Source organism: Nyctereutes procyonoides, unplaced genomic scaffold, assembly GCF_905146905.1.
Source record: "Nyctereutes procyonoides isolate TBG_1078 unplaced genomic scaffold, NYPRO_anot_genome, whole genome shotgun sequence".
Taxonomy (NCBI): domain Eukaryota; kingdom Metazoa; phylum Chordata; class Mammalia; order Carnivora; family Canidae; genus Nyctereutes; species Nyctereutes procyonoides.
Genome location: NW_026575131.1, coordinates 57,870,177 through 57,898,059, shown reverse-complemented (window position 1 = coordinate 57,898,059; position 27,883 = coordinate 57,870,177). Strand labels below are relative to the sequence as shown.

Here is a 27,883-nt window from a genome sequence, read left to right as displayed (position 1 = left end):
CTAGGCAGGGGGCGGGGCCTCCCCGTCGCTGTTCCCCTTCCCTTTTTATTATTTATTATCACTTAAAGGGGCCGTGACCCGAAGTTTTCTGGCCACCCTCTCCCCCTCCCCAAGACCCGGGGCTGGCGGCGCGGCCTCGGACCGAGCGCGGGGGGCGAGGGGGCGTCCGGGAAGGGGGAGGGGGCCTCGCGAGACCCCTCCCCGCGTCCCGGGCCGCGGCGCTGAATCACCGGCGAGGTATTTGCATCTGAGAGCGATTTGTCACCCGGTGATTTGTCTGCGGGGCGGTGAGCGCGCGGGGGGAGGGGCGGGGCGGGGGAGGCCGCGCGCGGGAGACTCTTACCAATCGGGTCGGATGGGGGTGTAGACGCGGACTCGGCTGGCGGCTCGGTGAGTCGGCGCGCGGCACAAACCCGGCGGAGCGCGGCTCGGGCCCGGCCGGAGGCCAGCGCGGTCGCGGCGGGGCAGGGCAGGGCAGGGCGGGAGGCCGGGCGCGGGGCAGGCGCCCCCCGAGCGGGCCCCGCGGGGTGAGGCCCGGGGCGCGGGGGCCGGGGGCGGCGGGCGAGCGGGGGCCGTGCGCCGGGGAGCCCACCCGGGGTCTCCGAAGTTGGGCAGGGCGCGCGGGGGGGCGGCCCCCGCGGCTCGGGGTCGGGGTCGGGGTCGGGGTCGGGGTCGGGGTCGGGGTGGCCCTCCAGGCGCCCCCCTCGAGACCCCTCCCGGCTCCGCGGGGCGCGGGGGCGCCGGGGGTCGCGGGCGCGCGCGGGCCCCCCCTGGGGCGGCAGGAAGTGGCCCCGTGCGCGGGGGCTGCGCCCCGGTCCTCGTGCGCCTCGGCCCGCGGGGTCCCGCGGGGTCCCCGGGGTCCCCGGGGTCCCCAGGGCGCGGGGTGGGGGCAGGGCTGGGGCGCCCTCCCCGCGCGCACGGCGGAGCCAGGAAGTCCCCCCGGAGCGGACCCGCCGCCCGCGCCCGCGCCCGCGCCCGCGCCCGGTGCTGCGGGGATCCCCGGAGACCCCCCGCGCCCCGGTGCCCCCCGGACACAAAAGCGGGCGCAGGAAGCGCGGGGAGCGCTTTGCCAACCCCAACGCTCGGCGTCCGACCCGGGGCGGCGGATTTGCCAATAACCTTCCGTTTTGAGTCGCCGGCCGGACGGGCGCCCCCCCACCCCCCACCCCCACCCCCCCACCCCATGCAAATCGGTCGCTTTCCAAGAAGCCTTTGAAATCCGGGCTGGGGTTTTTGTCGTCTTATTTCTTCTCTTTCTTCGGTTTTTCTTTTCTCACTTCCTCCGGGCCGCCCCCTCCCGCCCCCCAGCCCCCTGCCCAGCGCGCTGCCCCACCCCACCCCCTTCCCTCCCCGAGTGAGGGGCCCCTTTCGCCACCCGCGGGCCCCAGCCTTGCACAACTCTTTAAATAACCGTGTTTTGCAAGGCCCCGGCCGAGCGGGTGACCTCTCTCCGGGAGGCACTGGGGGGAGGGTGTGGCCCCGGGGCCCTCTGGCCCCTGGCGGTCCCGGCGACCACCCGGCACCCCCCACCGCTGCCTGCTCCCTGCCCGGGAATGCCTCTCCCTTGGGGTTGTCATAAAGCGGGGGTAGGGGCCGAGGACAAAGGGCTCCTGGGGGAGGGGTCTGGAGGGGGGTGGGCGTCGCCAGCTTGGGGTTAACGGCGGCCTGGGGGCCCCAGGCTGGGCCCAGGGGAGCTCTGGGGTTCCCACCTGCCCCCTCCGCCAGCCCCAACGTGGAGGCCTGCCCTGCGCCCCTCCCCCACCGGGCGACCCGGAAGGGTCATTAAACCCAGCAGGCCTGGGGGTGGGAGGCTGGGGGGGGAGTGGCTTCCTCTGGCCTCTTCCTTCTGCCCCCCAAAGGGGAGGGGGGGCGAGGCCTGGAGCGTTTCCGTGCAGAGGGGGGGCTCGTCTTGAAGTTGTCAAATGTGGGGGAGGGGCAGTGGCCCAGACTGGACGGTGGGCCTGAAATGTCCCCTCAGCACTGCTTGGGGCGGGCGGGGGGTGACCCCCGTCCTGGGAGGGAGGGGAGGCAGGGTGGGGGGCTGGGTGCTGCCCCGCTGCCTCTGAGGACCGACTGCATGGTCACCCCCCAGCGCTGTGGGCCCGGAGAGGGTCTTTGTACCCTGAGAGCCCTGCCTCTGCTGGACACCGGGGTCCTCCCGGGACGTGTCCCACCCCCGACTTCCCACAGGGGCTGCCCCCCTGCCCCCCTGCCCCCCTGCCCTTCCAGCCATCCAGATGGAAGCCCCCGGGGTGGTGGGGTCTGGGGAGAAGGCAGCTCCTGGGGCTCTGCCTGGGGAGGTGGGGGGCCCTATGCTGAAGGCTCCCCTGAGGGGGGTCAGTGTCGGCTCAGGGGGTCACCGTGGGGGTCAGGAGGGTGGCCAGCCTGCTGATGGGGCGTCCACCAGCTACTCCTGGGGTGTGGGTTCCTGTCTGGCCCCAGCAGTAGCTGGGGTCCCTTTGCTGGGTTGGGGCAGCTCCTGCCCCCCCCCCCCCCCCCGCATCCCCGTGTCCCATCCCCTTTCCCTGTGATGTGCCATCTGGGGTGTCACCGCCAGGCCTGTTGGGTTCCGCCCGGTTTACTTTACTGTTTTACTGGCGGCCTGGGCGGGTGGGGGTGTGGCCTGGCCTGGGCTGGGGGGGCGGGACGCGTCCTTCTGTCCTGGTGGGGCTCTGCTGCGCCTGAGACCCTGGCCCTCAGGGTTGGTGGTGCTCTGAGGGGACCCCAGGCTGGGGCACAGCTCCTGCACTCTGGGATGTTGGGCCCAGGGGGGTCCCCAGGGGCAGAGGTCACGTGCGGAGGGGAGTGAGGCCGCGACGCCTCCCACGCCTCCCAGGCCCCAGTTCCCATCGCAGCCCGGCCTGGAACCCGCTCTGTGCGTCGGCCTCTGACGGCCCATCTGTGGGGCTCAGTTTTTCCTATGTGTAGCATGGGGACCGCCCGGCGCCCCCGTCCCTATGGGGACACGGTGCCTGCCTTTGCCGTCACAGGCTTGCTTCACCCCTGCTTGAGCACAGGGGGGTGGGCAGGGTCAGGACCCCATCTCCCTTTGGGGCAAAGGCCCAGAGAGGTTGAGGCGCAGGGGTGAGCAGGGTTAGCTGAGGACCTGGATGTGGGGGGGCTGGAGGGGTCGGTGCAGGGCTGCGGCAGGGGGGTGCAAGCAGCGCCTGGAACTCAGAACCAGAACCCAGAACCCACCTGGTGGCTGGCTGCAGCCAATCGGAGGCCGGGCGCCCGGGCCCCCTGCTCTATGAAGCAACAATGCAGGGTCTCCGGGGGTGTGGGCAGCCCTGCTGCTCGTCTGGGTCGGGACCCCTGGGAGCTCAGGGCAGGCTGACCGCGCTGTGGGGCCTGCTGGAGGGCAGACGGAGGGGGCGGATGGGGACAGCACCGGCTCCCGCCTCCGGGGAGGTGTCCAGGTTTGCGCCCCGACGGCAGTGGATGGGAGGGATTTCCCAGAGGCCTCCGTGGGCTGCGCCCCACAGGGAGCCGGGCGGGGTCTGACGGTGTCTCCCGCTGCCCGCAGGCTTCGGCACCCCCGTGGATGAGCCCGCCCGCCGCTGCGAGCCGGCGCCTGGCGTGAGGAGGCCGCACCGCTGGCATGCCCTCGGCCTGAGCCCAGCGCCGCCGCCCCCCGCCACCCTGCACCGGCCCGGCTCCCCTGAGGCCCCCACGCTGCAGTGCGGCCGGGCCCCCTCCCCGCAGGGGCCGCCCCCGCCGCCCACGTCTGGTGCCCGGGGCGGCCCGGCCCGCAGGGCCATGAAGCTGCAGGCCGTGATGGAGACGCTCCTGCAGCGGCAGCAGCGGGCCCGCCAGGAGCTGGAGGCCCGGCAGCCCCCGGCGCCCCCGCCGCCCGCGCCCGCCGAGCTCCCCGCCGGCCCCCCGGCCCGCCCCAGGGCTGCCCCGGACGAGGACAGGGAGCCGGAGAAGGCCCGGATGCAGCGGGCCCAGATGGCCGCCCTGGCCGCGATGCGGGCGGCCGCCGCGGGCCTCGGACCGGCGCCAAGCCCCGGCGGCTCGGAGGACGGGCCCCCCAGCCTGGAGGACGAGGACGCGGCCCGGGAAGGCGCTCCGGGCTCACCGGCCCCCGCCGGCCGAGGGAGGGAGGCGCCGGGACACGGCGACGGCGACGGGCACTTTGAGGACATGGGCTCCGACGGTGACCTGTGAGTCGGGGTCCGTAGGGGGCGGCTGTGGGCGCTGGGCGCGGCCGAGACACCACCCTCCCGAGGGCCGCGGAGCAGCACGGCCCCTTAGAACTTTCTAGAGGGTGGTGGGCAGGCGAGGGGGCGGTCTGGGTTTCTGGCTTCATTCCATCCTGACTTAGTGGACGGCCAGGCGTGGCCAGGAGCCCCGGTGCCCGGCGGTCCCGGGGAGCCTGCAGGGTGGGCGCTGGCCGGCTCACTGCTGGGCCTCGGGCTGAGAGCTGGCGGGACCCCAGCGGGGTGGTCCTGGGAGGACGTTTAGCGAGCAGAGAAGCAGGCGGTTGTGGGTTGTGATGGAGAAACAGAGGGGTCTGCATGTGTGGGGGTGTCTGGGGCCGCGAACAGCGAGCCTGGCAGCAGGAACAGCTGGTGCAAAGGCCCTGAGGCAGGAACCAGCTAGGCCCCGACTAGGCCCACCGAGGAAGCCTGTGCAGCAGAGGGCAGGGAGGGGTCAGCAGGTGGACGGGGGCTCCGGGCTGCGGGGAGACCGTGTCGAGGGTGGCCCACGACCCTCGCAGCACGTGTTGAGAGGGGGAAACTGAGGCTCTGGCCAGGAGCAGACTCTGCCCCAGGGCTGCAGCCAGCTGGCGCCATCTCCCCTGACCTGTGCCCCCTGCCTGCCCCAGGAAACTGAAATGGGAGGAGGAGGAGGAGGAGGAGGAGGAGCTGGAGGAAGACCTGGAGGAGGACGAGGAGGACGAGGACGAGGAGGAGGAGGACTACGAGGACGAGGAGGGGCTGGGGCCCCTGGGCTCCCCCGGCCTGGGCCCCGCAGCCCTTGTGCCCCGCAGGGCCCCGCTGTCCCAGGCCTTCCGCGGCGACGGCGGGCCGCGGGCGCTGGGGGGCCAGGAGCGTCAGGGAGCCAGCCTGGCCCACGCCGGCGGGACAGCCCACGTGGCGCCCCCGCTGCAGCCGCCCGACCACGGGGACTGGACGTACGAGGAGCAGTTCAAGCAGGTGTGTGCGCTATCGGGGGGCGCCCCGCGGAGATGCCGTGCGGGGGCAGGAGGCCTGAGTGCCCCAGGGGCGTGGGTGGGGGACGCGAGCCGGGCGGCGAGTTCGGGGGTGCGCGCATTTGGGGTGCGTGCCGTCTGCGCCTGGAGGACCCAGACCTGCACGACGGGGCTCCAGGCTGGGGAGCTGCCCAGATGGAGGCCATGCGGCCGGACCCGGCTTGGCGTGGGCTGCGGGTGAGCGTGAGGCGCCGCGGGCGCGAGGGGCAGGGGCGCGGCGGTGCAATCTCGGAGGTCGTGGAGCAGGGTGGCCTCGGCTCGGTGCGCCTGCAGGCGGCTCCCGGGGCTGCGGGGGGCGGGGAGGAAGCAGGGCCGTCCCCCGTCCGGGTGCCGTCCCCGCGGGCGGTGCTGTCCCTGCGGGCGGCCGGGGCAGAGGAAGTGGCCGGGCGGGGGACCCTTTGAAGTTGGGCCGAGCCGGGCAGGGCAGATGGAAACCAGATGGCGTCCGGCCGGGCTCACATTCCAGGCCGCGGCCAGCTGGGCCCTGCCCCGACCTCCGGGAGTGGCCGGCGGGGACCCGGCCTCCCCAGCCCCACGCCCCAGCGTCCAGGGCTCCCTGGGCTGCGGACAGGGCTGGGCCGAGAGCCGGGCAGGGGCTGTGGTGCCCCGGGGCAGCCCCGTCGGGGTGGCCGCCTCCGGGAACTGGCTCTGGGCCCCTTGGGGGGCGCTCGAGGCCGCCCGGCGGGGCCTGGGGGCTGGGCTGGGGGCGCAGGACGGAGGGCGCGGGCTTCCCTGCTCGCCTCGCTTGGGGCACGGCGCCGCGGCCCCGGCAGCCCTGAGAGGTGGGAGTCAGGCTGGGAGGCCTGGGCTGGCCGCTGGGGATGGGGGGCGGGCGGGCTGGGCAGCGGCGAGCTGGCTGGAGGGAGGGACGGCCCTGGTGGCTCGGCTGGGGCAGTGCCAGGGCTGGGTGACAGCCAGCAGACGTCGCCCCCATGGGTGTGGCGGGCACCCCGCACCCCCTCCTGCTGGACACTCTGCCCCTGCGTGGGGACCCCGGGCTGAGCGCGGGCGCCCAGACACGGCCCCACCCTGCTCCCTGCCTCAGTGTCCCTCCTCCAGAAGGGGGCACCCGCCGGGCTGGGCCCCTGCTCGTCATACTTTGCAGGTGGGAGACCTGAACCGTGGCACCGAGGGGGCGGTCTCCAGTGCCTCGCCCTGCGTGTGCCCCCGGGTCAATGCAGCACGTGGGGCGCGGGGCCAAGTTACAGTGACCAGGTCCCTGAATATTTACGGGGGGGCCCAGGGTCGCGGGGTCGGAGCTGGTTGGGATCCCTGACCTCCCAGGCCTGCTCTGTGGCTGCAGCTCCTGGGGTCCGGGAGGGTCCAGCCAGGGTCAGGAACCCCTGTGCCGTGGGGTCTCGGGGTCCCCTCAGCACCTCCTGGGGACGTGGCACCCGGTAGCCATGGGGCAGAGGCGTCAGGGACCCGGCTGCAGGGGGCGGTGGGGGCGGCCTCCTGGGTGTGCCGCGTGGGTCGCGCGTTGCAGGGGTCGGGGAGGCTGCACCTGGCACAGAAAGCGTCCGGGCAAAGGCCCTGAGGCAGGACTGAGTCGGGCGCGTGTGGAGGTCCGGGGACGGGACGCGGGGGCCCAGGCCTGTGGGCGGTGGGGGGCCTGCCCTGCGGTGCCCACGGGATCTCCTTCCTGCCCGCTCGGGGCCGTCCAGCTGCCGGCGCCGCCCCCCCGCCCAGCTGGCCGAGCACCTGCGTGGCGGCTGTCCACGGGCCCCGTGTTGACTCTGGCGCCTGCCCCGCAGCCTTCCTGGCACGTGGCAGCCCCGCCGGCCGGCCGCCCACTTGGCACCGTCGCTGCCTCTTCCTCCCCAGTCTTGGCAGGGCCCGGGCCCGACTTCCCGCAGACCCCGGTGGCCGGCAGGTTCCGCCGTGGCCCACGGGCCCTGGGCCGGCGGGCTGCTGGCCACGGAAGCTTCCGTGGGTCCCCGGGGACGCGCGCGGACGGAGGCCAACACGCCTGCCGCCTGCAGCCAGCGGCGGCGGTGCTGGGGACCTCGGCCTCCTGGCGTCTGACCTGGCGCCCTGGGGACAGCCCGGTGGCCTCCCGTCACCGCGCCCGGGCTCCAGGGGCGCCGCCGGCCCGCGCGGCCGGGACCTTTGGGATCCTGGGTCTCAGCAGGTCGATCGCCGGGAGGGTTTTCAACAGTTTCGTTGGCATCGGACGCACGTGTGCGTAGTTCAGGCACCGCCTCGGTGGTTTTCACGTCTTCACTGACTTCCGCAGGCGACTCCGGTTTATCTTAGGGCGGTTTTGTCGCCTCAGACATGAAGCTTTGTGAACGTACCCATTGCCCGTCACCCCCCCGGCCCCCATGGGCCCCCCCACCCTGAGCCCCCGCCCGTCCTGCACGTGTCACACGCGTGGGCTCACACCCCGCGGGGCCTCCTGTGTCGGGTTCCCTCCCTGAGCGGCGTGGGCTGGGGTCCGTCCCCGGGCGGCGTGGGCGCCTCGCTCCTGCTCCGGGCGGGTGGCTATTTACTCTCCTGGAGACGACACTCGCTTGTTTACACCTTGGGCGCCGTGAGTCGGTGAGCAGGTGTGCACACGTCTGCATACACGCGTGTTCTCTGGTCTTGTGGCCCCTATGCTGGGAGCGGGTCCGCCGGGACGGGCGGTGGCTCCGGGCTTGGCCTCGGGGGGCCCGTCGCCTGCGTCCCACGGTGGCCGCCCGAGGCTCCCGCTCCTCCACGTCCTCGCCAGCGCTTGTGATCGCGACCGTCCCGCCGTCACGGTGGCGCCTCGCCGTGGTTTTCGTTTGTGATGCGTGTCGGGACGTTTTCCTCGTGCCCTTCGAGGTGGCGTCCGTGGCCATGTGCCTCGTGAAGGAGCTCGAGGGCGTGGAGGGGACTGTCGTAGCTGACGCTTGTCACCGCCCGTGCGGGAGGCGGACCGAGCGAGAGGCCGAGTCCAGGGGCTCCCTCAGGGCGACCACGGGCTCCACCGCAGCACCCAGGGGCGCGGGAGTCACGGCCGGGACGTGGCCCTGGGGTGTCCAGGGCAGGCCTGGCGCAGGGACCTGCTTGCTCTAGGGATTGGGGCACCGGGGCCCCGGGCCTCTGGCTGCTTGGTCTGCTGCAAGCCGGCGGGTCCAGGGCCCCGACACGCAGGCGGTTAGCTGGGGACGGTCACCGCGGCCTCCGTCCTCGCGGGGACCCCGTCTGGCCCGAGGCGTCGTCTCCCCGCAGCAGCACAGCCCGTGTGGAGGCGACACGTGGGCCTCAGACGCCTTCGCAGCAGGACGCCGGGTCCCGTGTGGGGCGTGTTTTGGTCCTTTCAGGGCCGTGGGTGTTTCAGCCACGGGACCGACACAGCTGTGCGTCCTTAAGTCTCCTTTTGATTCCAGAAGTGACGCCGTTGTCGCGGGAGGGGAACCGGAGGCGCTGGCCTTCCCCTGGCTGCCTGAGCCCAGGAACGTGCCGTGAGGCGTCGGGGTGCGATGCTCTGGGAGGTGTCGCGCCACGGGTCCGGGTGCCCCCTGCCACCTGGTTCCCCGCAGCGCGCCCGTCTGTCTCCCCGTTGCTCCGCTGGAAACGACACCACAGTGGACGCCGCTGGCTCCTGGGGGCTGGGCCCCGGAGGTGGAGGTGGAGGTGGCGGGGGAATCGCTGGGGCCCGGGGCTTGGGCCCGGCAGGCGTTCCTTCATCCTTCCTGGAGCCCCCGGCGCCCCCAGGCTGCGGACACAGGCACTCCCAGGCCTCAGGGGCCCCGGCTGGGCTGGGGCAAGGAGGAACTGGGGCGTTGCAGGATGTGTAGGAGTGTGCCACATGGTGAGCGCGGGCTGACGCCTGCACCCCAGGACAGTGCGGCTGGGACATAAGGTGGGGGGGTCGGGGTGGGCAGACCCAAGGGCAGAGGAAAGCTGGGCTCCGGGGGGGCCTCGGTGGGGTCTGGAGCCGGAGGATGCTTCGGGGCCTGTGACCCGGGCAGGACCAGGGAGGCCGGGGGAGGGGGTTTTCCTGGGGGAAGAGGGTGTTCTGAGCAGAGGGCACGGCCTGGGCACAGGTTCAGAGGTCAGACCCGAGGTCCTGAACCCGGCGACGCGTGTCCCGTGTGCTTGGGCCAGGGGCCAGCTGTGGCGCGGGGCATCCTGCGGGGGCGCTTGGGGGGCAGGGGCGTCGGGGAGCCCCGGGAACTCCTGCCCACCCACCCCCCCGGCAGTGCCCGCCTCATCAAAGCTGCTGCGGCTGCTGGCGCGGAGCCAGAGGGCCGTGGCGGGCTGGGAGGCTGGGAGGGCGCGCGGCCGCCAGCCCCTGGCACCATGCCCCCGCCCGTGCCAGCCCTGGGACCGCACTGACTCAGCCGGAAGCACCTTATCTGGCCCCTGCGCCGCCACCAGCCGCCCAGTCACCGCCGCGGGGTCACGGCCGCCGGGGCCTGGCCCCACGCCCACCATCCGCTCCCCACCCGGCGGCTGCTGCCAAGCGCCCGGCCCGCCCCACGCTTTCTAATAACACACGCAGCCGCCGGGGAGGGGTGCCCGCGGGCGGGGCGGCCTCGGTCGTCAGCATCCCGTCGGGGGGCGTGGCTGAGCCACTCGGGCTCCAGGCTGCTGCCGCGGCGTGCGGGCGAGGGGGACCCGGGGCGGGCGGGCGCGTTGCCCCGTGTTTCCTGGGGTCTGTGCCCCGCTGAGCCGGGCCGTCCGGGTGTCTGGAGGCCGCGGCCTTACGTCCGCCCGTCGCCGTAGCAGCCTGTGTGCCCCCGTGGACGTGTGCACGAGCACCGCGTGTCAGTCCCCACCTCCCGTGGGCGCGTCGGCGTGTGTCCTGGGGCCTGGACGCGAGTGCGTGCCTGGGTGCCCCGCCCCGTGAAGCCCGAGGTCGAGGGGGACCCGTCGCCCTCAGCCAGACTTGCCGTGGGGTCCGTGGTTTGCCTGGTTGGCTCCGGGCGCAGCTGGGCCTCCGCGCCTGCCCGTCCAGGGACCCCGAGGGGCTGCGGGGGAGGGGGAGGGGGGCTCTTCCCTCAGGCACTGGGGGGCTGCCGGGGGCGTGCTCTGATCCAGAGGGGCCCTCGGGGAGATGCTGGCAGGGCCTGGCCCTGTGCCTCGGTTTCCCTACCTGGGTCAGAGACCCCCACCCTCTGAGTTTCCGGGTCCCTGGGGCCAGCACCCCCATGGCGACGTGTCCGGGCTCCTTCCCATCTTGGATGCAGCCACCGAGCCGGGCTGTGCTCTGTGCTGGGTCAGGGGGCAGCTGGGGCGAGGGTGGGTGGGCACGCGCGGGGGCGGGGCGCGGACCGCCCCTTCTCCAAGCGCCGGGCTGCACGCGGCCAGAGGACAATTGGGGGTCACGGGGTTAAACGGTAACCAGTCTGCCTATTGAAGGCCCAGCGTGGACGCGGCCTTGCCCCGCTGCCCGGGCTGGCAGGGGTCCTGTGGGGCCGGGGGGCATGTGGGGAGCACGGGGGGACACAGACCCGGCACCGCCCCCCGCCCCGACCAGGAGAGCAGGGCACGGAGGACCCAGGCCCCAGGAGGGAAAGTGCCGCGTGCAGGTGTCGTCGTGGGCTCACCGCCGTAGCGCCCTGACCCCATGCAGGTGTCCCCTGAGACACAGGCCGGTGGGCCCAGGACGAGGCAGGGGGTCTGGGACCAGGGATGCGACGGTCCCTCCGAGGGGCAGAAGGGCCCGGCCGTGACCCCTGAGGTGCGCCCGGGCCGGGTCCTCTCTGGGCACCGGTGCCCGGCGAGCGGAGCAGCAGACGGGCCGGGCTGGCCCAGGGCGCGGGCGGGTGTCTGGGGCCATTATCTGCCAGCGAGCGAGGGTGTGTCTGTGTTTGTGTGTCTGGCTGGACGGGCGTGTCCATGCTGTGCGGGGACCTCGTCGGGGTGGCCGGGCCGTCACGCCTTGGGGAGGGCCACGCTGCAGGCGAGGCCGGGTGGGCAGGGGCAACGTGTGCCCAGGCAGGGCGGCCAGGCTGTGTGCCCGCCCCGGGGTGGACGTGGCCCCTGGCCGTGTGGAGATCCAGGTCCGGGGCCCTGTGGGGGTGTCTGCGTGGGGCCTGGGGTCTCGGGGTTTCCCTCCAGGTAGCGCTGTCCGCCGGCGTGGGCCTCGCGTGTCCGTCCAGCTGCAGGGGCGGGGAGTGGCCGTGGCCAGGCTGTGGTGTTGGTTCCCCTGCTCGGTGACGCTGCACAGACGCGTCCCCAGGACTCGGCGGGGCCTGACCTGGGTCCCCGGGCTCTGGGGGGGGGTCTCTGGTGGCCCCGCGCCCCCGTCTGCCCCGCCGGCCCCCAGCGCCCGCTCACCCACCCCTTCTCCCAGCGCCGTGTTCCCGGGGGCAGCAGGTGCCCCCTGCCCGTGCAGCCTGGGGACGGCGCACACGCTCGCCACCGAGTGCCCGATTCCGGGAAGGGAAGTGTTGCCGGAAGCGACTCATTTCCTTGCCCCCCGCCCCCCGGGACTGGAGTGCCCAGCAGAGCCACCAGGGTGGCTGCGGCCGTGCCCCCCCAGCCTGTTTCCCTGACTGTAAAACGGGGTCACGTCAGAGCGGGCGCTGGCCATTGCCGGCCATCGTCAGCGCTCCCGGGAGTCGGGGGCCGCTCGTATGCCCCGTGCCCGCGGCTTGGGGTGTGGCCAGGCCTCCCGACGGCGGGCAGGGGTGCAGGCCGGCCCGGGGTGGCTGCGCTGCGCCCGCAGAGCCCGAGCAGGGGCGAGGGGGACCCCGCCCAGCCGGGCAGGTGTCTGCGAGCGTCCCCAGGCCGGGAGGCCGTCCCCGCGCCCCCCAGGCTGCTCGGGGCTCCCGTGGGCGAAGGCGGACGGTCCCTTTCAGAGAAAACCGCACGACGGGATTTAAGTTCCCGGGAGCCAGGCCCCGGCCGCAGCCAGGAGGGACACACGGGCCCACTTTGTGCGGTGACCCTCGTACCAGACGCCCCCAGGCCGCCGCCAACGTTGGATCTGTAATTGCTTGGGTTTTGGGAGAAGGTTCTGGGTTTTTTTTTAGAATAATCTTTTTAAAAAAATATTTATTTATTTATGAGAGACACAGAGAGAGAGAGAGACAGAGGCAGAGGGAGAAGCAGGCCCCCTGCGGGGAGCCCACGCGGGACTCGATCCCAGGACCCCGGGGTCACGCCCTGAGCCGAGGACTCACCCACTGAGCCCCCAGGCGCCCCAGATTCTGGAGTTTAGTCTGTGTGGCCTGAAGCACTTGCCCAGAGGACCCGGGTGCTTGAGGGTGGGGTCGCCCCCAACCCGAGAGGCCCTCGCGGCCTATCTGGAGGCGCTGGGTCCTGGGTTCCGGGTTCCGGTGTCGCTCTGCAGCCTTAGGTCAGCGCCTCCATTTCCCGGTGACGTGGCTCCACGGGGACGGTGCTCGTCTGCAGGGGGCCAGGCCTGCGGGCGAGGGGCTCCCACGGGCAGATGTGTGGTCCCTGGGCCACTGCTTCCGTGTCCTGCCCTTGTCCTGGGATTGTCCTTCGGCCGCCGGCCTTCCTGGGTACGCTCTCGGCGCTGGACCCGCAGGCCTGGGGTCCTCAGTTTCCCCAGCTGTGACCCCACCAGCCCCGTGTGGCCCCCAGGGCGGTCCCCCCAGGTATGTCCTGCACCGCGGGCGCCCTCGGCCACTCCTCGGGGGCGGTACGGAGCCCTGTCCCACAGGAGGCCGGGGAGGGGACCGCGGTTTGGTGGCGGGCACTTGCCGGGCCCTCGCCGTCATCCGGGAAGCAGCACCTTTAAGCTTCAGCTGCGCGCGGGGCTTTGTGACTCGTTTCTGGAGCTTTTTATTACCCTGTGCCGTGGGCGGCGTGCTGCGTCTCTTCGGGAGGGACCGCGGCCGGCCGGGGGTGCGTGGCCGAGCGGACAGATGTCGCGGCCCTGCCCAGAATCACTTCCCCAATTTCCCGCGAGCCCAGCGGTGCGGCCGCATCTGTGTGGAGGCCGCGCTGACGGGAAGTGAGAGGCCGCGGGCCGGGCGGTGCCCGGGCAGGTGCGCGGGGCCGGCGTGGGCAGCCCGCTCCGTGACCTCGCCTCCCCGCCGCCCGGGCCTGGGGAGGGCGGCCCGCACCCCGCGTCCAGCGCTGGCCCCGCCGCAGGGGCGCCCGCCCCTTTCCGAGCTGCGTCCTGGGAGTTTCCAGGACAGACTTTGTCACCTGCAAACTCCCCGGTGCCCGCGGCTCCCAGGCCCGGCGCCCGGCCTCCGCTTCCTGCTCGCCCCAGTGACCCGCACACCGAGGCTCCGCGCCGACGGCCACTGTCCAGTCCCTGCGCCGCCCTGCCCCACCTCCCCCCGAGGCGCCCGCTGGGCCCCGTCCACCTGTCCGCCTGTCCATCTGCTCTGAGGTCGCCGTGGGGAGCGGGTGAGAGCGGAGCTTTGCCGTCTGGGGGGCTGTGTGCCCTCGGGGGAGGACCGCGGGCTCTGGGCGTCCGCCTCCCGCCTCGTGTGACTCTGGGACCGGACGGATAAAGCCTGGGCTGTGGGCGCCCACAAACACCTGCCTCAGTTTCCCCAGGTGCACCGTGGGCGGAGGCCGTGGGGGGTGCCAGCCTGCCTGCCCTGCCCCCGCCCGGCAGCTGTGGGGTTTCTGTGCAGGGAGAAGGCTGGGGTGGCCCCCAGGGACTCTGCGCCCGGCCCACCTGGGGCCCAGCAACAACGGCCGCGCCTGCTGAGTCATCTCTGTCGGGAGGGGCTCCTGGGGGCTGGGGCGGGGGGGCCAGGGAGCGAGACCCCAGTGAGCCTTGTCTCCTGCCTGCCTCCATGAGTGGCCACCTGCTGTATACCGAGCGCCATGCCCTGCACCCCAGCCGCCGGTGCTGCCCTCGGGGCCTGGTGTGGGTGGGAGATGGCGGGAAAGCAGCCGGCGCAGGACAAGCACAGGGTCGGCCACCACGTGAGGGTGCAGGGGGGCCTCCCTGGACGGGCTGCCCGGGCCTGGGGTCGGGAGAGAGAGCCCAGCCAGTGCACAGGCCCTGGGGCGAGGCCTGGGGCGCAGTAGAGCACTGCCGGGGAGGATGACCCGGGGGTGCTGGACGGGGAGCAGCCCCCGGGGCCTGGAGCCGACGGCAGGACCCTGGGCTGTGTCCTGAGAGCAGTAGGAGCCGCGGTCAGCTCTGGGGCAGGAGAGACGCGACGGCGTCTGCATGTAGAGATGAAACCTCCTCGGACACCCCCGGGCGGCTGCAGGGCGGACGCGGCGTCTGGTTTACTGTTCTGCTCGCTCTCGGGGCTTTTCACTCGGCTTTCAGGGGTTTCTTTTTTTTTTTTTTTTTTTTAAATTTTTATTTATTTATGACGGTCACACAGATAGAGAGAGGCAGAGATACAGGCAGAGGGAGAAGCAGGCTCCATGCACCGGGAGCCCGACGTGGGACTCGATCCCAGGTCTCCAGGATCGCGCCCTGGGCCAAAGGCAGGCGCTAAACCGCTGCGCCACCCAGGGATCCCCTTTCAGGGGTTTCTATGGTGGAGGCAACCCTGGCGCCCATCAACGGGGGGACGGGCAAACAAAACACGTCCCCCACGCACGGCCACATCCCTGGGCCGCCGGCAGGAGCGAGGCGCCCACACGCCACGCTGGGGACCGACCCCGAGCCCCCGACGCTCAGGGAGGGAACCAGACGCAGGAGGCCCCACGGGTGTGAGTCCACGTGTGTGACACGTGCAGGACGGGCTCGTCCACGGACGGGGAGGGGGTTCGTGGGGCCCGGGCTGGGGGGCTGGGGTTGTTTGCAGTGATGGAATGTCCTGGAATCACACAGGCGGCGGCTGCAGGTCCGCGAACACGCTCAATGCCGCTGAAACGTTCACTTGAAAATGGTGAATTCCGTGTCACGCGACTCTTTCCTCCATGAATAAGTTTTTCTCCCGATCCAGGGGGAAAGTGGGTGGATTCAAAGCCCCGGGTCGCTGCTGCCCTGCTCCGAGAGCGTCGGGCCCTGGGCCTTGGACCCGCTGCCCTCCCCAAGGGCTCCTCCGCGCGCCCCCTGCCCGGCCCTCCCGGCTTCCTCGACGTCCCCTGATTTTGGTTGGCGTCTCCAGCTGGTCAGGGCAGCGGCCGCCTCCTCCCGGCGGAGCCCTGGACTTTGGAGCCACCCGGGTGGCAGGAGGGGGCCTGAGCAGACACCGTTAAAGGGGCAAAGGTCGTCCTGGGGGCCCCGCAGGCGGGCGCTTGCTTTCCAGCGGGGGCCCTCGGCCTTGGGGAGGACGCGGGGGCCGCTGGGAGCCGCTCAGCGGTGCCCGGGGCGGGGGGGCTGGTGGCGTGACCTTCTGGGGGCCCAGTCGTGCCCTCCCCACGTGGACGCGCCGCCGAGCCAGGTCCCTCCGTCGGGGCTGTGCTGGTGGCCGTGGCGCCGCCTCCCGCCGTCCGTGCGCAGGGGTCTGGGTGGGCTCCAGGCCTGGGTCTGCGTCTCCGTGGGGGCTGCAGGGTGCGCGCCCCCACCGCACCCCACCCCGGCCTGCACCCGACCCGGCCGCCAGGAGATTGCCCGCGGCCCAGACAAAAATGCTCCTCCCGCCGCAAACAAGAATTTCCTGTTTGCCCTCCTGCTCTGGGAGGGTGGGAGGCGGTTATCTGGCCTCGGCCACTACCTGAGCCTTATCTGCGGCCGCTCACATGGGCTAGGGGGCTGCCCCTCGGGGCGCAGCGGGGGGAGGGGGCGGCCGCCCGAGGGGTCAGGTCCTCGCGGGGGCAGGAGGGCGACGGGACACGGGAGCCGGGGCTGCTGGGCAGGGGACACGTTCAGGCTGCCGGGAAAGCCCCTGTGGCTGCTGAGTGTGGTGACCGCGGCCTTGGGGTTGCCCACTCCGTGCCTCAGTTTCCTTTTCTGTGAAGCGGGAGGCGCTGGCTGGGGGAGGAGCGACACACGGTGGGCCCCGCCGTGGCCATGAGCCCCCTGACGCCGTGCATCGTGCCCGAGGGGCAGAGGGGCCTGCAGGGGCGCCCCCCGGGGCCAGGGAGGGACACGACTGCCCCCCCCCCGCTCCTGCAGGAAAGCTGGGGCCTCCCACCCAGGCTCGCACGCCCGATGCCCGTCCTCGAGGTCCTGCGCCCATTCCACGGGTGAGCAGACCGGCGTGGCGGCGGCCGGGTGGACGCAGGGCGGGTCGCGCAGGGTGAGGCGGCCTCCAGCCCCCCGGCCTCGCCCAGAGCGGCTGCGCTTGACGGATTTGGGAAGGCACAAGGGCCCATCCCCGTGGTGCCCCCAGAAACCTAGAGTGAGCTGAGCGCCACTGCTTTTTTTTTTTTCTCAAAGATTTTATTTATTTATTCATGACAGACACGGAGCGAGGCAGAGACACAGGCAGAGGGAGCAGCAGGCTCCACGCAGGGAGCCCGGGTCTCCGGGATCAGCCCTGGGCCGAAGGCGGCGCTAACCCCCGGGGCTACCGGGGCTGCCCATGCTTTTTTTAAGATTTTTTTTGTTTTTTTGGAAATACAGAAAGGGAGAGAGCGAGGGAGAGAGAGAGGGGGGGAGAGAGAGGGGGAGATGCAGACGCCCCGAGGAGCACGGAGCCTGATGCAGGACTCGATCCCAGGACCCCGGGGTCATGACCGAAGCCACAGGCAGATGCTCCACCACTGAGCCCCCAGGCGCCCCGTCCACTCCATTATTAACCACCTGCTGTATGCCCAGTTCTAGACGTTGGGAGCGGAGCACACGGCACCTCTGACGTGCTCCTGTGGATCCTGCGGGTCCTGGGGCTCATGGGGGCCTGTGGGGCGGGCAGGCCGGTGACCAGGCCAGTGTGTCCACCACGCACGTGAGAAATGGCCCGCCGCCCATGCACAGGTTCCACACGAGAGCCGTGAGAGCCACAGGGTGGGCGGGGCCGTGACGCCCGCTGGGTGGGCGCGGCGCTCCAGGTGGGAGGGACACCAGGTCCCCCAGAGATGGGGCCGCGGCGCCCGTCAGTTTCCAGAAGCAGAAAGAGGTCTGGGCAGAGGGTCTGACGGGCACAGGTGGGTGCGGGTGGGCGCGGGTGGGCATGGGGGGCTGGGGGTGCCTGGTGTCATGAGGTCAGGCAGGAGCCGGAGCAAAACCCCGTGACCGTGATAGGAGGACCCCGCACGCAACCCCAGGGAAATCAGGCTGCGGGGTCAGGGAGTGGGGTGGCCCGGGGGTGGGGGGCTTCCGGAGGTTTCTAGGTCGCCAGCCTGGGTTCGTGGCTGAGGCAGGCGACCCGTGTCAGCCTGAGAACTCCGGCCGGATGGAGGCCGGGACGACCTGGAGCCCCCAGGGGCAGGACAGCGGTCCACCGGCCTACGGGGAGTCTGGACGCCGTCCCCCGTGCCCTGGGGCCACTGGCCAGGGCGGGACACCTCCTGCAGGGAAGCGGAACTGGGGGCCGGGGCCCCATAAAGCTGGGGTGGCCTTTACTGCCTGTCTTTGTTGTCGGCTGCCCAGGGCGACAGCCTCCCTGGCCACACGGCCCCCTTTATGGCCTCGGACAATACCCTGCCCCACGGGGCTCTGTCCACCCGCCATTTGGCCGGGGGGTTAATGCCTCTGCCCCGAGCCAGGTGCTCCCGCTGCCGGGTCTCCGTCCTGTGCCTCAGTCTCCCCCTGGAACGTGGGGTTCAGGACACCTCCGGGAGCTCAGGGTGAAGCTGTTGTGTTAATGCGCCGACCCGACCCCGATAGCAGGAAAGCTGGGGCTGGGGCGGGCACTGAGCCCAGGGAAGGTTCTGGAAGGGTGGACCTCCTCCCCGGCCGAGCCCCCCGAGCTGGGATCTCAGGAGAGGTGTTGCCCTGTCAGGGGGGCCTGTGTCCACTGACCCCTGGCGAGTGTCCCGGGGCAGCCGCACGACCACCGCAGGCGGGGGGCGAGGGGGCCGTTCCTGGGGCCGCAGGGAGCATCCTCGTCCCCTGGTCCTCACGTGGGGTCCTCGGTGGTTATGTCTCTTCTCCCACAAGGACATGGGTCATCGGGTGGGGGGGCGCCTGCGAAGACCCCGATTCCAGATAAGGTCTGGGCCCCGGGTCGGGGAGGCGGGCTCCAGGGCACCTGCCGCCTCTGATCCCTCGGCCCAGCCTGGACCCCACTCAAGTCCTGGGGTTCGCCCAATGACCATTTATTAAGCAGCTGCTGGTACTTGACCCCTTCTGGATGCTGGTGACCAACGGCGAGGTCCCTCGCGGCGTCGTGCTGGACGGGTGGGGGTGCGGGTGGGCCGTGTGGGCAGGAGCAGCCCGGCGCAGGGCAGGGGCGGGTGGACGCCCCCGGGAAGGTCCACCTGCAGGCCACACACCCCGAGGCGGGGGCATCGGGGCCTCCCTGACCATAAATCAGCGCAGGAATGCGGCCGGCCAGCCTGGCCGGGGCAGGGCAGGGACAGAGCCCCGACCACCCGGCCGGCCCGCGACCCCGCTTTGTCTCCAGGCCGCGGGTGGGGGGACCCAGAGCCGCCCCAGGGACCCTGCCTCCCAGGGTGTGGGGTCGCGCGGGCGGCAGGAGCCGGGCGTCCGCGTGCTCTTGGGCCCGAACAGCCCGGTGTTTGGTGGTTTCAAGGCCCCCCCTGCTGCCCATCCTCTAGGCTCCTTCCCCAGGGCTTAATTTGAAGGTTGCTGTTTGCTGCTTTTCCCCCCCTGGCCCCGCCCGCCTGCCCCTGGGAGCTGAGGGGCACTGGGTCGTGGGCCCCCCACCCCCAGAGCAGCGACGGGCCAACCCCAGCCGCCGGGCCCAGGGCAGGAGGCCCCACGCACCCCGGCTCTGGGTTTGTGCCCCCCTCTGGGCCTGTGTCCTCACCCACAACACGCAGCCCCCTCCCGGGAGCGGGAGCAAGTGTGTGACTCAGGGGACAGCCCCCGCCGTGCCCGCCGCTTGGCAGTTACCTGCCCGGGCGCTGTTTGTCTCTGCCGAGCCCCCTCCCCCGGGTGGCTCCAGGGACCCGTGAACGAGGCCTCGCTTGGGACAGGGTCTCTGCGGACGCCGCTGGCTGGGAGCTCGCAGGCGGGCGACGGGTCCCGCAGGACGGGAGGAAGCGTGCGAGGCGGGGGCGGACGTCGGCCCCAGTGGGGGAAGCGGGGACACCGCCCCGGAGCCCCCGGGAGCTCGGCCGCACGCAGCCCTCCAGAGCCGCGGGACAAGAAGGCCGCGTTCCCGTGGCCGCGGTGGTGACGCACGCGGGGATCCCCGTCGTTGCGGCAGGTGGTGGTGGGCTCCCCGGGCTCGGCGGGGCCTCAGCGCCCTCGCTGCCTGTGTGTGGCAGCCCTGCCCTGGGGACACGGCGCCCGTACCCCAGCTCTGGTGCTAACTGCCCCGTCCCCCCGACCCCGCAGCTCTACGAACTGGACGGGGACCCCAAGAGGAAGGAGTTCCTGGACGACCTGTTCAGCTTCATGCAGAAGCGAGGTGAGGCCCGCCCACCGGGGTCCCGGTCCCGCGGCAGGAGGGCGGGTCCTTGGGTCCTGGCGGCGTCTGCTGCCCAGGCCCGGCTCCAGGGTCCCGAGGGCCGCGGGCACGGGCCGCCCAGATGGCAGGGGCCGCCCTCGTGGCCTAGAGACTGGAGCTCCCACGGCCGCTGGTGCCACGTGCGGCCCCAGACCCCCTGCGCCCCCCGGGGCCGCGGTCCCCCTCCGGGCGGCTCCCCGACTGTGCTGCCAGCTGGGCTGCGTTTATCAAGTGCCACCTCCGGGGCCCCTCGTGCCCTCCATTCCCCTGGGTCTGGGGGTGTCCTGGCGGGGAAACTGAGGCCCAGAGAGGACACCAGGCAGCCGGGAGGGTCCCCACGGCCTCAGCCTGGGCCCAGGGCTGCTGGGGGGCAGAGGGATGGGGGTTCTAGAGGCACCCACTGTGAGGCGGGGTGGGGGGCTCGACCCTCTGAGCAGAGACGCCCCTCTGGGGGAGTTACTACAGCTCCCTCGGCTCAGGGAAGGAAACTGAGGCCCGGCAAGGGGACCAGTGCTCAGCCCTGGAGGCAGGAAGGGGCGGGGCGGCCGGGGTCCACTTGGGGCCACTGCAGGGGCGGCTGCTTTGTCCAGGGCCCCGCCGCCCCGCCCTCTCCAGCCGCCTCTGTAAACACAGGCCCAGCAGCCGGAAAGGAGGGAGATGGAAGGGGAGGGGCGGCCTCGCATTAACCCCTCCCGCGCCGGAGGGGCCCCGTGGGGGGGCTTATCGCTGGGAGCACTCGCAGCCTGGGCCTGCTGCCACCGGGTGCTCGCAGAGATCCGCCCCCGCCTCTTTATCGCCCATCACACCTGCCAGAGCCCCCGCCCCCACCCCCACCCCGCGGGGACACTGAGCCCCCAGGCCCGGAGCCGACCCCTCCTGCCCTAGATGGGCGGGTGCACTAGGGGTTCAGGGGGTAAGGTGAGCTGGGGGGGGCGGGGGTAGGCACAGCAGCTGGTGACCACTCGGGGCTCTGAGGGTCGGAGGCCAGCCGGGCGGCCCTGGACGGCAGGGAGCACAGACTCCTACACATGCGTCAGAACCCAGCCCCAAGTGCTCCCCTTCCCTTCCTCTCGTTTGGACCCTCGCTGCCTGTAACTGGCGGCCTGGAGGGGGGGCGCTGAACGTCTGTTACATGCCCCCACTCCGACCCCCAGACCCCAGGTCCTGCGCCCCACAAGCCCTCTTCAGTCCAGAGGGTCAGTACATCTTCCCTCACATCACAAAGTAGGGGCCTCCTCGCGTTCGCGTTCGGGGCCTGGAATGCGGGAGGGGTCCCACCGACGCCCCACCCTCCTGCTGTTTCCTTGAAGACCTCCCCACCCTTCCTTATCGCGCCCGCGGCCCCCCGCCCCCCGACCTCCCTCTGCTCCGGCCCTGCTCCTTCTGTAAACATCCGACCAGGCCTGGCCGCAGAGCCAGGGCGCGGGGTCCCCGGAGGATCTGTCCTGATGCAGAACCCGCCCCCGTGCCCCCCCCACCCCCCGTGTCGGGTTCCCCACTCTCCCTCTTGGGCTGACAGACGGGGGTGGGGGTCTGAGGTCCAGCCCCCTCCATCCTCCCAGGTCGTCCTCTGTTAGTGGGGCTTTGAAGCTGGGAAAGGGCAGGAGGTGACACAGACCGTTCACCCTGGGGGAGCAGGTGTCGGGGACCCGGAGGGTGAGGGTTGGGGGCACGGGTGGGGTAGGGTGCGGCCCACTGCCCCACTTGCTAAGCTGTAAGGGGGATGACGGAGCTCTGTCCCCACGGCAAAGTCCCCCGGGGACGCGGGCGAGCGAGCAGTTTGGTGACGTGGGGAGCCGGTGAACAAAGGCTGCTCCGCGCGTCCCCAGGTCGGCAGCCCGTCCCTGGCTCCGTGCCCCCGTGCCCCCGGGTGAGATGAGCACTGAGCAGATCCCGCTCTCTCTGGGGGGCTCCCAGCTGCAGCTCTAACCCCAGGAGGTGCAGGGCGACGTCAGGGACGGCGGTGGTTGTCATGACCACGCAGTCCTGGCATCGGGGGGATGGTGGGGATGCTGCTCAGCCCCCCAGCGCCCAGGACGCCCCGTGTCCCTGAGTCGGGAGAGACCATTCTCTGGACGGGCGTGTCGTCTGTGGACTTGGCATCTGCCACCTGTCGGGTTCCGCACCCCCCCCCCCGGGGCAGCTGGCAGCGCCCTCACTCACCCCCGCGCCCTGCCCCTCCCCTGCAGGGACGCCCGTGAACCGCATCCCCATCATGGCCAAGCAGGTGCTCGACCTGTTCATGCTGTACGTGCTGGTGACGGAGAAGGGCGGCCTGGTGGAGGTCATCAACAAGAAGCTGTGGCGCGAGATCACCAAGGGCCTCAACCTGCCCACGTCCATCACCAGCGCTGCCTTCACCCTGCGGACCCAGTGAGTGCCCGCCCGCGGCCCCGAGGAGGGGAGGCCACTCTGGGCAGGAAGGACAGGGCGGGTGAGGACGAGCCTGGGGAGGAGCACGGGGAGGAGCTCAGGTAGGAGTGTAGGGAGGAGCGTGAGGAGTGCAGGGAGGAGCATAGAGAGCAGCTCGGGGAGGAGCACGGGGAGGAGCACAGGGAAGTGCAGGGAGGAGTGTGGGGAGGAGTATGGGGAGGAGTGCCCCAGGACGTTGGGGGGGCTCAAGGAATGAGGACGGGGATTAGTGAGGCGGCCCTGGCGTTGGGGGTGCGTCCTGGGGCCAGATGCTGAGAGGGGGACACGGGGAGACGGGAGCGGCCGGAGCAGGTCTGAGGCCGCAGGTCTGAGGCCGGGGAACGACGCGGGCGGCACGCGGTGGGCGGCCCGTGGGGGCCCGGAGGCGCCGGTGCCATCCTGCCCCGCCCCGCGCAGGTACATGAAGTACCTGTATCCCTACGAGTGTGAGAAGCGCGGCCTGAGCAACCCCAACGAGCTCCAGGCCGCCATCGACAGCAACCGGCGGGAGGGCCGGCGCCAGAGCTTCGGGGGCTCGCTCTTCGCCTACTCGCCGGGCGGCGCCCACGGCATGCTGTCCTCGCCCAAGCTGCCCGTGCCCTCCCTGGGCCTCGCCGCCAGCACCAACGGCAGCTCCATCACCCCGGCCCCCAAGATCAAGAAAGGTAAGGGTCGGCCGGGCCCTCTGCCCTGGCGGGGACGCGGGACGCCTCCGTCTCTCCGAGTACCTGGGGCGACCCCCGCCGGCGCTGGCTGGGTGGCGGGGCGCTGTGTCCCCCGCAGACGGGACCAGTTAACCCCGCGGGGAGCACACGCGCTAACCCGCGCCTCCCCTGCCCGAGGGGCCGACACGTCCCCGCCCGCGGCACAGGACAGCCGGTTGCTGTGTCCCTCCCTCCGCTCGCCGTGCAGCAGGTGCCGTCACCGCGCAGTGCGGCCCGTCACACTGACCCTTCGCCCTCCGCGACACTAGTGCTCGCCGCCCCCTCCCGAGCCCAGCTCTCCGGGGCGGCCTGAGTATTCAGGGGGACCCCGCGGCCCAGGACTGGTCAGATCGCAGCCTGGCAAGGTCGTCGTAGTGCCCGCTCCTTCGGTGCTCTGGGCCTCGGTTTACCCACCGCACCCCTGGGTTGCTCAGCGATGCCCACGGGTGCTTAGCGGGCGTCCACGGTGTGTGAGGCCCCGCGCTGGAGCTGGGGCGACCGTGGCGGGGGGAGAGAGAGCCGGGTGGCCTTGGAGCCGTGCCGGGCCCACGCGGGTGGGTCCCCCGGGATCCTGAACGGGTGGCATTGGAGTGTGACCGGGACAGGGCGCTTCAGAACCTCCGGCAGGGGGCCCGGCGCGGGTCGGACCCAGGCCCCACGGCCAGACGCACAAGGGGCAGTTGGGGAGGGAAGGCGCAGCGGGTCACGGGTCACAGTGGGCTGTCGGTTTGCAGGGCCGGGAAGGGGTGTGTGGGGCGGGGTCTGGAGCCGGGCTGCCCGGGGCCCCTCACCCGTGCTGTGGGGGTCGGGGACCGGCTCGGCCTTCCTGGGTGGGGGGTGTTGAGTGTGTCACAGGACACGGTGGAGCCCGGATGCTCGGGGTGTCACTGTGTGCGCCCTGTACCGCCACGGGCTCGCCGGGTCACAGTTGCCGCCGTGCTGTGTCCTGAGGCTCCCGGGGTGGCCGCGGTTTCTCACACCCCGGGCCTCACGGGGCTTCGCACGCTGGTGCCGTCCCGGGCGCCCCGCGCACGTCCCCGCCTCGGCTTGCAGGCAGGGCCCTTCTGGCCACCAACTCCTCTTCTCTCCCGTCCAGAGGAGGACGCCGCCATCCCCATCACCGTCCCCGGCCGCCTGCCCGTGTCCCTGGCGGGTCACCCCGTGGTGGCAGCCCAGGCGGCGGCAGTGCAGGCGGCGGCAGCGCAGGCAGCCGTGGCGGCTCAGGCAGCGGCCCTGGAGCAGCTCCGGGAGAAGCTGGAGTCTGGGGAGCCTCCCGAGAAGAAGATGGCCCTGGTGGCGGACGAGCAGCACCGGCTCATGCAGCGTGCACTGCAGCAGAATTTCTTGGCCATGACGGCCCAGCTGCCTATGAGCATTCGCATCAACAGCCAAGGTACCAACCCAGCGCCCAGACCCTCCGTGCCTCCTGCCCGTGTCACGGGTAAGGGCCTCGTAGTCAACCTATGTAAAGAGTGCCTGCAAATCAATAAGAAAAAGAAAGATAAATTGGATAGAAGGAGTGGGCCGCTGTGACCCGTAGTGAATTCACCTGGAAGGCCCAGTCAGGCACCCACGAGCTAGCGAGGGGATAGAGCCTCCCCCCGTCGGAGTTCGGCGATATCGAATCCTGCTCAGGATCTGGGGAAAATGGGCCCCCCCGGGTCCTGCTGGCCAGAGAAACACTAATCTCAGGCCCACAGGTTGTTCTTCCGTGGGTTTCTGGAGCACCCACTGTGCGTGCGCGGGGCGGGCGGCAGAGCGGGTCCCGTGCTGATGGCGCGGTGCCTCTCGTTCCCGCAGCCTGCGACAGCCGCCAGGACCCCGCGGCGAACCTGGGCAGCCCCAACGGCAGCAACAGTATTAGCATGTCGGTGGAGATTAACGGGATCATGTACACAGGTAGGAGCCTCGGGGCCGCGGCCGTGGGCGCTCGGCCCGTCAACGCAGGGCGCCGGGGGGCCCGGGTCCCGCGGGCTCTGCTCCCCGGGCGGCCGGAGAGAGAGTCGCGAGGTGTCGGCGCGTGCAGCGGGGCCCTAAGTTAGGGGCCTTTGTTCCGTTGCGGCCCCAGGGTTCCTTCTAGAACACCGCGGCGCCGCCGCGTGCCGGGCTCAGCGCTCAGGGCGCCCGGTGGTCCTTGCAGCCACGTGACGTGTTTCTCCCCTGTCCTCGCACTAGGAGTGCTGTTCGCTCAGCCACCCGCACCCGCGCCACCCTCAGCTCCCGGCAAAGGCGGCGGCGGCCGCGGAGGCAGCGGCGGGACCTGCAGCAGCGCGGGCAGCCAGGCCGGGCCGGCGGGGCTGTCCACACCCGCCACGTCTTCTACCTCAAATAACTCATTGCCTTAACCGCTCCGCTCCCCACCCGCCCCCGCCGCCCCCGGGGAGCCCGCCGGGCTGGGGGGGCAGGCGGGCCGCAGGGCCGGGGCGGCGGAAGACACGGGTGGGGAGGGCAGGGATCCACAAAGGAGCCACAGCTAACGCCAAAAAGAAAAGAAAAAGAAATATATATATACGTATATATATATATATATAAAGAAAATTTAATAAAACAGGGGAAAACCAAGGAACACTTGAAATTACTCAGGTTCGGACATTGAGAGACGTGGATTGTGAGATCAGCGAAGGAGACCGGAGGAGCGAGGGGCGTGTTTCCGGGGCCGCGGCCCTGCGGGACCAGCTGCCGGGGCCGGGTCCGTGCGGGCCGGTCCCCGTGGAGGCCGATCCTGTTTACCTCATACATCTCTGCACTGTGCGTTTTCATTTTTGTGTTTTCTTTTTTTTTTTTCTTCCATTCATCACACACTCACCACACCCAGCTCCTTGTGTTGAATGAACCCCTGAGCCAAGATCAGCTGAATTTTTTTTTTTTTTTCCTTGTTGCTTTTGGGAACTTTTTTTTTTTTTTATTTTTTATAAGGAACAGTGATACTCAAGATCTATAGGGTTTTTAATAAGAGGTTTCGGGGTTTTGTTTTTGTAAATAATCTATTTTATTCTTGGGGGAAGGAATCAAACCTTAGGGAAAGGATATATATATCTATATATTTGCGTTCATTCAGGGAAACTGGACTTGAAAAAGCAAAAAAAAAAAAAAAAAAAAGCCGAAAAAGAAAATTAAGACCCTTTCTATATTTCCCATGACTGATTTGGGTTCCTTTGTGTGTTTCCTGTGGTGTGGTGGGCGGCTGGCAGGCGCAGGCCGCGCCGGGCCAGAGCCAGGACAGGTGATGAACTCAGGTGCTATGGGCGGGGCCAGGGGCCGGGATGGGGGTGCAGGTGGGGGCACCTGGGGGGTCTCCCTCGCTGTGCTCGTGCGCTGCCCCCCCCCAGACTGGAAGTCTTAACGGGAGAGGAGGGGGCTCCACCCGTCGGCCCCAGGCTCCTGTCTCAGGGATGAATGTGGCCTGGGGACGCTCGAGGTTACCCGTGCGGGGGACGCGGGGGACGGGTGAGCCGGGCTTAGCTCAGGGCCAGGTTTTGGGGCCGCGGCATCCCGAACACCCCCCGCCCCATCGTCTTCTCCTTAACTGTCTCTTCGTTCTCTCTCGGCCCCGCTTGCTTGGGGCCACAGCTACCCGCGGTGACCAAGTGGACACGGCGCCCGCCCCGCTCGACCCTGCGGTCCTGGTTAGAGGTGGGTGTGAGGGGGACACCGCGTGGCGCCCGGGGGGCTCCTGGCGAGGCCGAGGCCCAGGGGCAGGTGCATGCTGCTGCGCTGCCCTCGCGGGTCCCTGCTCCTCGCCGTGCGGGGTCCCCGTGGGGGCTCCGCTGTCCCCGGGGCCAGCCTGCCGGCTCTAATTGGGCCCAGGAGCCCGGCCTCGCTCGGGGGTGGGGGGGGCAGTGCCCGCCTGGCAGCCTCCTTGCCCCCCCACGAGGCCGCCTCCTGTCTCCCGGGAAACCTGTGGGGGGAGGGCCCGGGCCCGCGTCCTTGGGAGGGGGCCCCTCTCTGGAATCTCTCAGATCGTGGGCACCCCCACAGCCCCCTCCCGGGAGTGGGCGGGAAGGAGCGCTGTTTCCTCCCCGCTCTTCCTTCTGGAAGGTTCTGGCCTTCCCTCGCTCACTGCAGCAGCACAATCATTGTGGGGGGGGGTCTCCACACAGCGAAGCCCCCCGGGCCTGCTGCCTTCAGGGCTTCCCGGTGGGGGGGTCTGCAGCACGTTTCTTTCTACCTCAGGTCTGACTCGATGCCAAACCCCCGCCCCGGCCCAGGGCGTCCGTGTGCACCGCCCTGCCCGGGCCCCTCCGCCTGGAGCCGTGCGCCCGCGGGGCCCCGTCGGGGTGTCGCATCCTGGGGGCGCGGGTGTCCCGCCGAGCGGCGATGACTGTAGGGGCGGCCTCGGTGCCCCCCGCAGCCCCTGCGGCTCCGGCCCGGGGTGTAGGGAAGGGGCGGCCTCCGGGGGCCCGTCAGGACCCCCTCCTGCAAACTGGGGGATGGGGTCGGGGCGGCCTGTCCGCCCTTGGCTTGTGCGCTGTTCATTCCCGGGCAGGTGGCGCTTTGCAGCACGGCGAGGGCGGGGACCCCAAACTCAGGGTGAAGAGGAGCCCCCGGGGCTCCCCTGCTGGCGACCTTGCTTCCAGAATCTTCCGCATGACCCCCTGAGCTGGGGGCTGGGCTGTCTGGGGCCGGGCGGCGGGTTAGTTTCCATGGTTCTGCATTTCTACACCACTTTCCCGCTTTTATCACTTTTGCCCACTTTGTCCTCCCCCCTCCACCCCCCTTAATTTTGCTTTTGCATTTTTTTTTTTTCTTGGCAAACATGAACTCAGCCTTTCATTCCTGACATGTGAAATTTCAGTTTCTCTGGGGTTTGTCAGACGGCGTGGGTGCTGCGCCGGGACTCAGGTTAACGTGAAAAAAAACTTTTAAAATAAAAGGTTTAAACGACTCTACCTCTGGCCGGGCCTGGCCTGTCGCGCCCTGGCCACGGCGGGGCAGCCTGTATCGATTTCAGTTTTTGCAGAACATTCAGGTATTAAAAGGGAAAAAACAAAAAAACAACAATAAAAAAAAAAGACAAAAGACCTAAAAAAAAGAAAACCATAAAAAAAAAGGAAGAAAAAAAGGTGTGTGATTTTGAAATTTAAAAGAACACTGAAAGTTTACATTTTATAACATTATTATGCAGATTGTATTTAAACTTCAGAAATATTTAAGACAATTGTAACCCTGTAAAGCTGATGAGATATTAAAACAAAACACTTCTGACAGAA

General features: G+C 70.5%; 1 protein-coding gene across 4 annotated transcripts; it reads left to right on the top strand.

The window, feature by feature from the left end:
• Nucleotides 1–92: 92 nt before the first annotated feature.
• ARID3A (AT-rich interaction domain 3A) lies at nucleotides 93–27,883 on the top strand. Of its 4 annotated transcripts, none has more exons than XM_055343075.1 (10): nucleotides 93–237; nucleotides 3,527–4,166; nucleotides 4,832–5,162; nucleotides 19,446–19,518; nucleotides 21,747–21,930; nucleotides 22,387–22,634; nucleotides 23,770–24,066; nucleotides 24,474–24,572; nucleotides 24,849–25,421; nucleotides 26,244–27,883. In XM_055343075.1, exons 2-9 carry the CDS (start codon nucleotides 3,760–3,762, stop codon nucleotides 25,016–25,018), a joined length of 1,809 nt encoding a protein of 602 aa, XP_055199050.1. In that variant the 5' UTR covers nucleotides 93–237; nucleotides 3,527–3,759; the 3' UTR covers nucleotides 25,019–25,421; nucleotides 26,244–27,883. The 4 variants fall into 4 exon arrangements, with proteins under 4 accessions (XP_055199050.1, XP_055199049.1, XP_055199051.1 ...); XM_055343074.1 differs by lacking the exon at nucleotides 93–237 and adding an exon at nucleotides 325–390; XM_055343076.1 differs by lacking the exon at nucleotides 93–237 and adding an exon at nucleotides 464–527.